Raw genomic sequence first — 13,499 nt, 5'->3', positions numbered from 1 at the left:
GTACCGTAATGTGTTGATTCGTTGAAACATACTTGAGAATACTACTTGTCGGCCAATAAACAACCGCAATTGGTTTCATGGAAACGGATTTGTTAATATACGTCATAACGCTATCTCGGTAAAGTCGCAAAGATTGTAACTACGTAGTTTTTTACTATGCAATAACTAATAACAAAACGATTTGAAATATCTATATTTTGCCGCATTTACCGTTTACAGGACTGATCAGAATTTCACAGATGAACATATCGTTGATGTGTACAGAGCAAATATTTAACAACACTATCGCGTTATGTAAAACGGCGCGAAAACGTTTTTCAAACAAATCGACTATAAACCGGATTGTGTGCACACAATAAGACAATATCGATCGCTAATCGTCGGGATTTCGAGGCACGAAAGCTGATCGAATCGGATCCGATCGGTTTCGGCCGACCATTCGAAAGGTTGAAAGTATTATGCCCAACTTTATCGGAGATTTAAAACGTTTATCGTCGAAACAACGCGTTAGATTGTCTTGTGATGTTAATTGTTTATTCGCGATAACCAGACCAATGTAAACGTTCGATGCGTTAAGACGCGATAAATCACTTATCGCGTACAGGTAAACGCAGATAATGAAATCAACGCTTCCTTGCCGTGTTTTAAAATTGAACTAGAATCTGAAATCTCTGCGATCTCTTTCTTGTAAAAATTCTAACACGATTACCAGGTATATTATTATATTTCTCCGAAATACGATTTTCTCATTCGATAACGTAATCTTGTTAACCTCAATCGCATTATACGTACATACATAGTTTGTAGATCGTTACGTGACGAAATGCAATTCAGGAATGAAACGAAATTTGGAAACAGTCTGGTGAAAGAAAATGAAAGTAAAAGGGGCTGGATGATTTAATGGAAAGGGTGGAGTGGAGGTTCGCGCCGACCCCTCTCGTATTTAGTAAAAAAAAAAAGAAAAAAGGAACGATTAAAAGAAGAAAAAGGAAAATGAATTTCCCTTCCTCTACCAGTTGCCACTCGCTAATAGGCGCTCGTTAATATTGCGAGTGCCACTCTTGAATATCGAGGAGAGGTTCCTACTACCGTCCCTCCCTTTTTTCAGCATTTCACCATCCTAACTCCCACATCCTTCTGCCCTGTTGCTCGGTCTCGTTTCAGTGAGCGTGGCGGGCAGTTTCTCTTTTTCGCCCGCCGCAACGCGAGCGTTCGTTGGATTAAGGCATAATGAAATTACGAGGGTCACGTCATTTTATAAAACGATCGTTAAGCGTCGAGAGTGTTCGCTTGTCGTGGCTCTCGTTGAAATGACACCGCATTGAAAACGATCGATCGAAATCTCTGGCGAAAGAGCTCGAAGCGAGGAAGAGGAGGAGAAGAAGGAGGGAACGAGGCGAGAAGTGGAGAGAGGGGACGAAATTTCCGTAGAGGAAAAGAAGAGAAAAAGGAAGGGATAAGTGGAATTTTATGTATAACAGAAGCATGCTAATAAATCGGATCCGGTTGTAAAGTCGATTATTAATTTAATTCGGACATTTTAACGAAATATATTGGAATACCCTTAAATATCAGAGCCGAAACGCTGTGCATTGACACAGGTTGTTATGGATGCTCCGTCATAAGCGCATACGAAATTTTATGAACACGCGCGCCTGTTAACATTCCATGTGCCAAAATTCATTATAATTTATTGATACGTCAAATATATCCGCCAGTCTCGCTCGTTCGTTGCTCTTCATAATAACGAGGAAGCCACCAGCGTGTATGTGTGTATACGTTGGTGGATGTATGTATCAGTTTTCCTTTCGTTTTATTTTCAATCGTTCATATGCCGTTTCGCGCATCGTAGCCGACTGTGTCGATTTTTCACGATTCCGTCAATGAGCGTGAGAGGTCGCCAAAATAGGCCATCCACATGTAGCCGCATTCGTAAATACACTCGTAACGATATAATTGGCCGCGTCGGCGGCGTGCATTCGTTATACATATGTATATCTGGCGTCGACACGACGCAATTATTCTCAAACTTTTATTAATATTATTTTCCGACATTATCGAACATAGCATGTTCTCGCCTAAAACGAAGTACCTAAATATTTCTTTCTTTAGAGAAATTCAAATGAAAATCACATTAATTTTCTCTTCTTTCGAGTAACGCATTATGAACAGTTTATCAATACAATGACGAACTGTCTGATATTTGTGGTATTATAGTAAACAAGTTTTGTTTACATGCATAATACATATGTTGTCTTTCGTCATCGTTGAAGTTTGTGATTTCAATGGAAATAGATGTCATGTTTAACCTTTAGTTATAAGTGTCAAAGGTTATTTCGAGGTCGTGGTATTACATATCTCCAAGTAAAATTTAATACAACAGCTGCAACATAGAAGAAAAGGCAGTACATATATACTTATATATATATATAATTATTATATTATTTATTATTAATTATTATATATATATATAATATCGGTAGTTTTGAAAGCTCCAAAAATGATAACCTTGGAACAAAAATATTTTTTTGCATTGTATTTGTCCCTCGATATCATTTAAATTGCATATGAAATATTTTTTTATTTGGTCGAACGAGATACATATTTACATGGTCCATTTTAAGTTAAACACTATAAACCATCTAACCAGAAAGCTCGTCGAAACACAGACTCGTTCGTTCGAGAATTAACCTATAGATCTGCCGCATTGTAATCTCTTAATACGCCGTATCGATGTTCGCACAGTTTCATGAGATAGAATATGTATATACGAGCAATTTCATTTGCAACAAGAAATAAATTTTTCATAAATTTCTGTACACATCTTTTCCTTCTCTTTATATAGTTGCGTTTAGAGAAAAATAATAAGCATAATACATAGCATCCCTTTGTAATGCGATAAGATCGATAACCGGTGTTCCTCTTGACGCAAATAAATCTACGACGGTATCCTAGAACAGAAAACAGTTGAGAAGTATATATAGTGTATTGAAATTGTATATATACATATAGGTATGAAATTGTTATATATATATATACACACACACTATATACTATGTATATATATATATATATACATAGGTGGGGCCGCGACGTCCGGTAATTCGACGAAACTTTTTCACGGAGGGATAACACCTTCGTTGCACTTGTCAACGAAACGGTTGGGCTACCAGGAACGATATCATCGAATGGACCTCCGGCTGCTCGTTGTCGCGGCTAGGAACAAGAGGATTTTTCGGAGTCTGGGAGCGAAAGGCGTTGGTATTAATTGGCTGGACTAGTCCGTGTGGAGTGGGCTGACTATGCGAGTGGCGCACTACTACCAATATCGCAACTATCACCACTACTAGCGCACGACAATCACCGAGCAACGCTATTCTCTGCGTTCGAACGTTTTTCGTGGTCCGTGCCACGGAAATGTTCGTTCATTTGGTGACCGTCCCTACCTTCTCTTTCTTCTTTCTTCCGCGACCCCTGGGGTCGTACCCTCTTCCTTCTTCGACCCCTACCCATAGTGCGGAACTCGAGGAGACCAGCGGGAGTATAGGCCGTGCTCGCTTGTAGCCGTGTCTATACACACGTATACTGGCGCGTAGAAAGGCATAATAAAGGTTGGGGAAACAGTCCGCGCGGACTTAACGAACGGCTGTCAGCGCGTTCCATATGGAAGCCAGTTGGTCGGAGTTACTGCGCTCTTCCGGCAGGATTGGCCTTTTTCGTTCTCGATTACGCCTCTTTATTCGCCCACTGGGCGTCGCCTCGCATTTTTCTGCGCTCAGGTTGGTTGCTGTGGTTGGCTCGCGTCTCTTATAGGCCGACACGGTGCTTTTTCATCGTGCAAACGTAGAGAAAGTCCGCGCGGACAAACCGAGGCCGAGGTTAAGACGCCTTGGCAATCAAGTAGAACCTCGGGCAAGCAGGGGCGGTTATGGGTGGTTATCGGAAGGGGGTGCACCAGCCGCACCGGTATAGAGAAAGAGAGGATGTACGAAGGCGGCCATATTTAGAGAAGGAAATCAGTGAAGAGCATTTCGCGCCGTGTACCGTGTTCGACCGTCTGTCCTTGTTTGGCAGGCGATACACTCCATCCCCCTTTCCTTTTCTTTCATCTTCGTCCCTCCACTATCGGTGTCCCTCGTTCCTTCTTTACGCGTCTCAACATACCGCTGTGTCTGCGCCCGTTGAATTTTGACGGATGAAAAGTAACCGAGGTCGTCAGAAGCGGCCGAGGTTTCTTCTCGCCAATAGGGAATTATGGTTTTGCGGCAGCGAAGGCGTCTCGACGATCATCGGCACGCTAAAAGACGAATCGAAACGTTGTTCCTCACCGCGAGAGGAGAGTTGCGCGCTCTCAATCTCGCTCTTTCTTCCTCTTTTTCCTTCTGTTCCTCTTTCACCGAGACTGTCCTTTTAGCACGCGCGTTACCCTTGGTACTTTACGCACTCCAAAGAACTCGTCGCTCCGTATCTCTCGTCTCGACGATCAGTTTTTATGGGAGGGAGAGAACAGTTCGCGGTGTTTGTTATTAACCAGTGCATAGGACCGCAACGTAGCAGCAACTCGAAGAACTTTACCGTTCCTGATGTCGTAAATAGACCGCCGCATCGGAAAACTATTGTCGCGTCTTTGATTCTACGGTGAAACAGAAGCGTGCTTCATGATTTTCCATAGGCTATAGATGGAGTTGACAGTTTCCCCGTGACGTAGCGTTACGCCTGTATGTATACATATATATTTCAATACCGTGTATTCGTAAACCTTCGAAAGATCACCCTTCTTGCTAGCCACAGTCCCAACGGGCTCATGTCGTGTATGTACGTATGCGCGTGAGTCTGTATCTGTATACGTAATTCGTAGCGAGTGTCCAATGGCGTAGAAAAGATTGGGCACGACGTTTCGTCAAATTAAAGTTTGCGCTGTATCGAGATCGTAGATATTTGTCGAGGTTCGCTCGATCGAGCATCAACTTAATACGAATTTGTGCCTCTAATTCGACAGAAAATCGCTAAACCGTTTATATTTCGTGATGTATCGGATTTTCTCTCGTCTAATAAAACCTTTATCACATACAAATTTCATTGAAATCGATTTACACATTTGTACCTTCGATATCGATACGTAAATAGTCGCGTCATAGTCGCTACATCTGTCGTCGACGCGTATAGAGTTATTTCTACGCTATTGTCTTTCGAGTTAGCGTAGTCAGTGGAGAAGGAACGAGCCACTTCTAAACGCGTAAACGCTCGCTGCACGCGTCAATCGTATATACGCGTATAATCGCGTACCTTGGATCCGAGCGATCATTCGAGCTAGGCAGCCTGAAGCTTTTCAAGCAGTTTTTTGCAGTCGTCGACGACGGCGCTGCTGTGTAGTCGACTGGTGTGGTGTCGTCGACGGGCGCGAAGCGTTGCTCGAAGCTCAAGAGCTTTTTCTGCATCGCGCCTTCACGGTATGTAATGTCATTTCTCCTCGCCTCGGTGCCGTGACGAAAACACTCCTTCTGATTTCTCCCGTCGTTTCTCCCCTTTCTCCTTTTTTTCTTTTTTTTTTTTTTAATATCGTACCCGTAGCCAGGCCTTTTTTATTTTGCACTTACCGTAATGTCGGAGTCGGAGCGTTCCCTGTTTTAAGAGGTTATCTCGCGAAAGAACGCGCGGTTTTTTCGATTTCAGCCGTATGCTATCTGACTGTGTTCGCGTATATGTATGAACCGCGGCCGCGTTTATCGTTGTTGCGGTTGTTTGACAAAGGGAAATGATTAAAGCACGATAAAAAGAGGAAAAAAGGAGTACGATAATATATTAAAAAGTTATAGTCTGTTTCTCGTTCTTGTCGTTGCCCCCTCCTTTTTTCCATTTTCGTTTTCCTTTGTCCCATTCGCCGACGGAAAACGGGAACGCAGGTGGAGCGTGGACGATAAAAAGCATTTTCTACGAGCCAAAGGAACACCCTTTTTCGTCGCTTTTTCCCCACTTCCGTACATACTGTGTATATACGCGCGTTATCGACACGCGGCAGAAATTATTTTTTGCCCCGGTTTTATCGACCGAGCCGCCTTTGTTCCGTACGAACGCCTTCAGATAGGATTCTAATGACTTTTCATATATCAAATCCGAGCAGTAGGCAAGGCGGGTCCAAAGATCCCAGGGTGATCATGAAACTTTTCCGTTTAACAGTAGCAAGCGGACGCGACCTAACCCGTGCGGTTGCGCCGGGTGATAAAACTTTCCGCTTGATCTATTGCCGCTTCGGCAATTAATTCTCGCGCTCGCGGCCAGCTGATATCAGTATGCTGGTGTGTCGGTTATCAGGAAGCGTGGAAATAGTGACGGCCACATCGGATCGCGGCGTTATAGGTGTTTTCGCGGAAAATCATTTTTTGATCGTTTTCCAAACACACGCCGCAGCTATTGCCAATGTATACGTATAAATTTCAAAACTGACCGATCTTCGTTAAAGTTTTTATCCGAAACGCTGTGCATATACGCGAGCTATCGAAATGGACGAATGATCACAGGTTTGTAGAGTAAATCGGAATCAAAGTTAAACCATTCACGGTCAAAATCTTACTACAAAAGCAAGCTCGAACAACTTAATCTTTCTGTATTTAAGGATCAGATATTTCCTATGCGACAATAATCTGTTTTATTAAGGTATGATTTTTTAAATCTACGTCGATGAAATTTTATCCTTACGATCGCTTAAATTTTAATTTCAATGTTATTAGTGATACGAGAACATGTTTCAACAAATGTAGGTATTATCTAGCGAAAAAATGTCATTTTTACATATTATATTCACGTGGCAGCTTACATCCGAAAAAAGCATGCGACATTAAATCCATCGTACTATTCATCTTAAGGAGTAAATGTTTTCTCGGAGATTGATACGTTATTGCTTCATGCCCATTTAAAACAATGCCCAGTCGGACCGCTGATCAAATTTACTTAACCATCCGAATTACATGTCCGATCGGTCGGCGTCGTCAATTAGTCAAATTGCTCGAATAAATATCATTTCGATTAAAGTTTGCCATGGACGCCGAAGCCGGGGCCAAAATTGGCCCGTTTCATAAACCGACCTGACAATGATCGGTTTATTCGGCCGCTGATAATTATCCAGGTAACAAAACAGCGTCGATTACGCGCAGGAGATCGAACCAACCTCATACCGTATCCCCATCCACTTTCCAGTCGAAAAAGGTGATCGTTAAGAAGAGTGGTCGGTCGAAGTGTATATGTATATATATCTACGTATATACGTTGCAGAGTGGCGTATAGAGCGAAATGCTTTTGCCGGATATCGAGCGGACGTGTACCCAGCGCGTAGCGATTGATGGCCGAGCCAATTGGCAGCCGGGCACTTGGCAAGAATGATGCAATTAACCAATAAACACGTTTTCCAACCGGGCAACTGCACGTACACGGCAGGGAGCAAGCGTATACAGTCGGACAAACTCGTACAGGACACATGCGTTTCTGTCGTGGACGTGGTCGTCGTCGAGAAGTCACGTTCCACGTCCACGTCAGACATTCCACGATTATCTGCCATCCGTGATCGCATTCCCGCTTTGTCTTCGATCCTGTCGCGATAATTCGCTCGACATGCGATTCACTGAAATCGAACGTTGTGCCACCGAATCTAAATAAACCGGTTCGCATTCGCTTCCCGTATGTACTTACGGTTTGTCCAGGTGAAACTTTCTTCGCCTTTCATTGACAGTTTTCGTTTCCGTGATATTTCTTTTTAAATGCTGATTTTAAAGGTAGAAGGGTTATGGGCTAGGTATGCTTCTATACGTGTTCAGTCTAACGAGCACGTTTCGTTTTAATATTCGAAAGGTGTTTGCGTGAGTAGGTAACATTGAAAGGAACGTTGTATTATACACACGGATACACGTAGATACGCGTGGAAAGGCTGTTTTTCTTCGGCGAATCGATAGAGATTCGCATGCACGGGACGCGTTACGCTGGTAATCGTGTAATCTTTCGATCACGCTAGAATTATCACGTATGTACCGTGGCAATCGATTCGACGTACGCCGATCAATTTCGCCCCCGACGAACCCACCGAACAATAGACCGATGTAAATAAATACACCGCGTGAACGGAGAAATTCTGTCGGCATTAATAAACCATGCGTTGACAAACATTCGCGTTAAACAAACTATAAACATCGATGATCCTAAATATTCGTCATCCTCATTGATAAACGCGAGTCCAACCGCGTGACTGTTTAAATAGGCACACGGATCGAATCGTCCCGAGACTGATATCGTAGCTAAAAGAGGCAAACACGATGCGATTTGATTGTGATTTCATTCTAAATGATAATAATAACGATAATAATGTTAAGCTCTACCCATTCACACGATGAATTTATTATACATTAGTTTCGAAATCATTTTTATAGATTAGGATTATAGCCAACGTTATTAAAATGTATTGTACGAGTGTTTTATCGTAAGAATCTGGACAAACAACAGCAGGATGGATTAAAAGAGAATTTCATTAAACTTTTAGGAAAGTACGGCACAGTTAACTCTAAAACATCCGATCATATGTCTTTAAGTATCTTCATACCATGATTTTCACAAACAGCTTAAGAAATACTTAGATGGAATTTTCTAAGATTCTATCTCTACCTAAATTACCCTAATACCTTTTTACCTGAACATTCCTTACGCTGTTGGTTTAGGACAGGACGTATATATGTTTAACAATATACCATTTTCTTTCAAAGCTATATATAAGACCTATAGATTACATGACAGTATTATGCTTTTGTAACTTTGAATCAATTTTTCTATCTACAAATAAAATATACGTATATATACCATGCAAATAATATATATTTCAAATGTTAAAATAAAAAAATATAAAATACGAAATAGATTTTAAAAGATCTTAAACAAAGAGCGAAAGAGAAGAAAGATCAATGAAATAACAGATCACGAAAGGCGTGAGAGGATAAAACAGCTACGCGGCTCTATCACGAAGCTCCGACGAAATAAGTGCAGAAAAAGGGAGAAGAGATGGTCGTTAAAATGTTCGGTAAATACGATGAAATGGGAAATGTTTGAGAAAACGTCACACATTCGTCAAAACCGACATCGTAAAATGCGGCGTTAACTCGGTTTTGTTTGCGAGAGAAGGCAACCGGTTTTTACTCGCGATCTGTCGCGGCTCGCGTTACATCGCGAACATTCCAAAACACGAAGTAAAAGCGTAGGAGGTTGTGAAGAAGGGTGGGAAAAAGTGCGATCCATAGCTTTTAATGGTACGCCCGCGTAATATTCGGGCGAGAACCGTCCTATTTTTGTCGCTGGATTATCCGGTTAAACGTGTCGTCGATATGTCAGAAGATAGGAATTTCGTATCGAGCGTTCTAGTTCGATGACAAGCGATGACGTGTTTCTTTCCAGCTTTCGCGCCGACTCGAATTATGCGGCACAGATTTCTGTATCCTGTACCGCTAAACGAAACGATCTCGTGCTGTATGACTTCACAAAACGCTCGTGGATATTAACCAATTAAACCAGAAAACGACCGAATTAATCCTATATCGGTAATTATGCGTTTGCTTAATCGGCGTACGAGTGATTTTCTAACATGGAAATCGACGTTTAAAAGCCTTTTTTGTTTCGCTATCGATCGAGAGTAAATTAATCTTCGGTAGAGTCGGTTTGATCGCCGTCTAATTTTACTGACGCTAGATTAATTAGCTGTGAAATTTTAATTAAACGTTCAATTGCAATGTGAACGAACACAAGAACGTTTGTAAAAAAACTTCATGTATCGAATATTAAAGAAATTTGTAAAACGAATGGAAAAAGAATTAGAGAAAGTGTAAGAGGAATTTAACATTCTAATTATTATTATATGTAGTACATATGTTGAACATAATACAATTATTAAATCGTATTGCTTACGAGAAGTTAAAAGTATCTACGTATTAGTAGGATAATAAAATCATGATTGTAAGAAAATTATTTCCTAAACCCCTTGTTCCCAATTTCTCCAAATTTGATCACACCACGAATAGGTAAAGTAAAGTAATGCTAATATTTTACAATTAGAACCGCCGAACAATACGTAGCGCGATGTGGAAGCAAAGTTATTGCAGCAAGACATCGACACAGAGAAACGGTCGACAGGAAAAAAAAATGCACCCCCTTGTCCACAAGCACGCTGCGCAACGATTAGCTTGAATTACAGTTGCTAAAGCATGTCGCTGGGTGCACGTTGCCTGGCCACGGTATCATTAGCGGGCTCCGGTAATTTCTTCTTCCATTTGCTCTGGCGTACGCGAAATTTTCGTGACGAACATGGCTCGCGTGTCACCGCTCGTTAAAACTACTCGCTCGTCTCGTCTTCTATCCGAGAAGTCTCTTTCTCCCTCTGTTCCCCTCGTGTACCCTTGTTCTTCTTTCTCCCGTTAAATAACGATAAGATTAAGCGTCACCGGGCCGAGTGCAGGAAGGGTAAAGTGATAATAATTGTTTGCAGGGAGTTGAGGCGGAAAGGTCGTCGATGGTTACCACCCTATCCAAAGGGGATGAACGTCGAGGCTTGTAACAGGGCGTGCACGCGTCTACACGTATACACGCCGACTGTAGAACATACACTGTTGAGTTGGAGTCACTGGAACGAAAAGAGGCTGTAGCGGAGTAGAGAAGGCATCGACGTGGTCGAGGGTTAGGGAGAGAGGAAGGCGGGGTGTACGACAAGTAAGAGGTCGAGGATGAAACGGACTGGCGGCGGTGAGATAGCGAGGACGAAAATGAGAGAAACTAAACGAGCGTGACGAGGATGACGGATGAGCCGAGAGCAGGCTAAACTCCAATCTGAGAGGTTCGTGGCTACAAACGGGACGAATGTAAACTAACCGAAAAGCGCGGGTCCACGGTAGAAGGTTTTGCCGATTGTACCGGAACGATGCGGTGGAAGAATAAGCAGAGAGATTCGGGGAACGAAAATAACTTTATTTGTAGCATAAAATAAGTTTTGCATATCTGGTTCCTTGTTGTTTAATGTTCGTTTTCGGTTTGAAGCTGGGATGAGACGGACGAGAAAGCCGATGGTAATTGTAGTTTGTTTGAATTCCTTTTCGATACGATTTGAAGCTAGGCGGAGAATTTTCATGCGCGTCGAGATACAAGGATAATCGTTTGAAAATAATTCTGGATGCCTGCAGGTAATTTAATTTAATAAATGCATGGGGAAGGAATCGCGGTAGCGACATTCGTTATGAAGCGATCAAATTTGCATGTAATAAAGAGGAAGGTTAACATAGGTTTTCCGGCGCGCGTTAGCAATGTTCAGCGTGTCTGGAGTAATAATTTAATACGCGCTCGGCGTAATGCAGCTACAAACTCACCGCAAGATCTACCGCGTGCAAATCTCGTTTTTGTGTAAGTAAAAATGCAAAGCGGATCGCGACGAACGGATTCCCTGTCTAGCTGAAACGTAGTATACGAAGAGCCCGTCTATGCCGCGCGCGCAACCGACCGGACCAGACGGAAAAGAGACGAACGAGCTAAGAGGCCGATTGTCGGAGGTGCAAGAGTGAGAAAGAGAGGGAACGACTATGCGGTTGGATGGGAACGAGTGAGATGGAAAAGACGAGCAAAGGGGAGACCACGTGGTGTCGCGGTAAGCAGTGGGAGGGCGTAGCGGACGACGGTGCGGGAGAAGGAGAGGGAAGAGCTTCCCCTCGACTCTGCGGTTGATTAGTTGATACCCGTCCGTCGTCGAGGGTAGATCGTTCGGAGTTACGTCTTACATGTGTGTGCCGTCGGGTATTCGTATTGTGTAACTCTAACGTGATTCGATACCATCGTAAGTATTATTTCCTATTCTAAACGTACACGCGTAGCGTATGTTGGCTTTCTTCGCGGTGTATATTCATTGTGAAACGAGTATCAAGTGAGTAGTGGCTGCCACGAAAAAGACGACTCGAAGAAGAAAGTGACAGTGCTTAGTGTGTGCTCTAGCTTCGACTATTCTTTTCTTGTCTTGTGTCTTCTTCCATTATTTCGTTTTTTATTGCTGACCAGTGAATAATAGTGTATACTGGCTATGACCTGGGATACCGCCGGATATACCTGAGGATAACGGAGACATATCCATTACTCCTGACAGGACTTCGTCGTGACGGGAGGAAGCAACATAACCTCTTCGAGGGCCTCTGACGATAAGATGTACCCCAGTGCCAGTATAAACGCTGCGGCAGCTGTGGCTGTGGCAGCTGCGGCACGGCACCCGGTAAGTGCTTTTATTTCTCTTTCTCGCTTGTCGAGCTTTCTTTTCTTTTTTTTTTTTCTTTGCCTCCTTCTCTTCTTACGTACTTACACGTTCGATAGGAATGACTGACACGACAATCGCGATAAAAATAAAACGGCAAAGGATTTTGAAGTATTGAAACATCTTGTATTGAGCTCACGAGGCGAACGTTTGGATTTTCGCGTTTAGTCGCGTCGAACCGTATGATTCGATCCGACGCTACAGACAGACACGATCAACTTTCGACGCGCTCGTGCAAATTCTTATAAAATTGTATGTTCTTACGTTCTAGGAAACAAGTTCGGAATTATTGATATGTCTGTGTAATGAGCGTGTAACTATCGTTTACGCGGTAGTAATTATCGTATTTACAATTTCCGTAAGACAAATGCACAAAGACCGTTTGCATATTGAACGATAGATTTTTCTGCGAGTCGTCAACACAATTGTTCCTTCTTTCCGCTCTGATCGTTTATCGCACGCTCTAAGTTTCTATTTATCGGGAAATTATACGCGAAATGATGAGGTCGATTAACTTGAACCGGTGACCTCGCTACATCTTGCTATCAATAGATAGTGATTAACAGCACAAAGCAACCGTGAAAACATTCAGATCCGTGGTCAGATACGATTAACCATAGTCCGTTTCCCCTCGACATTATCATGTATATACTTATACACCGTGGACGCATCGCTGTCGTAGCAGAAGTGCACCTACTACCAAACCGGTGAAATTAAATTTAACCTTCCTCATTACAACAAGATAGCAATTTGGATGTCGTAAAGAATAAGGTTGCGAAAATTGCATCTGGTAGTAATCAGTCATCGAATGACTGTATGCTTTTTTCTTTCTACCTGAAACTTCTTGAATAATCATTTTATTTAATTTTTTGCATGTAAAAAGAAATACATAATGATAATGTATATTTTAATATTTTAGATTAGATTACTTTTTTTTACACTAACAATTTTTATAATTTTATGACCATTATGCGCAATACAGTTATTAAACAAATATATCTGACAAATGTACTACGTAAATCGCTGGTGAATCATTTGAGCTGAATGACAAATTATGGAACGTATTAACCAAGTGCTTTACAAATATTGAGTATCAATGTCTTATAACAAATGACGAGTAGAAATTCGCAGGATATCTTACTCATATAGAGCAAGTAAAAATGTTGAGTACTTGAATATAAAGACGCAATTT

General features: G+C 42.1%; 1 protein-coding gene across 1 annotated transcript in view; it reads left to right on the top strand.

The window, feature by feature from the left end:
• Positions 1-5,314: 5,314 nt before the first annotated feature.
• LOC139986698 (protein groucho) overlaps positions 5,315-13,499 on the top strand; it is an 82,423-nt gene continuing 74,238 nt past the window's right edge. The window contains exons 1-2 of the mRNA XM_072002234.1: positions 5,315-5,450; positions 10,511-12,268. Of these exons, the coding sequence (XP_071858335.1) occupies positions 12,203-12,268 (66 nt within the window). The 5' untranslated portion in view covers positions 5,315-5,450; positions 10,511-12,202. The remainder of the gene's footprint in view (positions 5,451-10,510; positions 12,269-13,499) is intronic.

This window comes from Bombus fervidus, chromosome 1 (genome assembly GCF_041682495.2).
Source record: "Bombus fervidus isolate BK054 chromosome 1, iyBomFerv1, whole genome shotgun sequence".
Classification (NCBI taxonomy): Eukaryota; Metazoa; Arthropoda; class Insecta; order Hymenoptera; family Apidae; genus Bombus; species Bombus fervidus.
The sequence above is the reverse complement of the archived record's forward strand: the minus strand, read 5'-3'. Positions and strand labels throughout refer to the sequence as shown.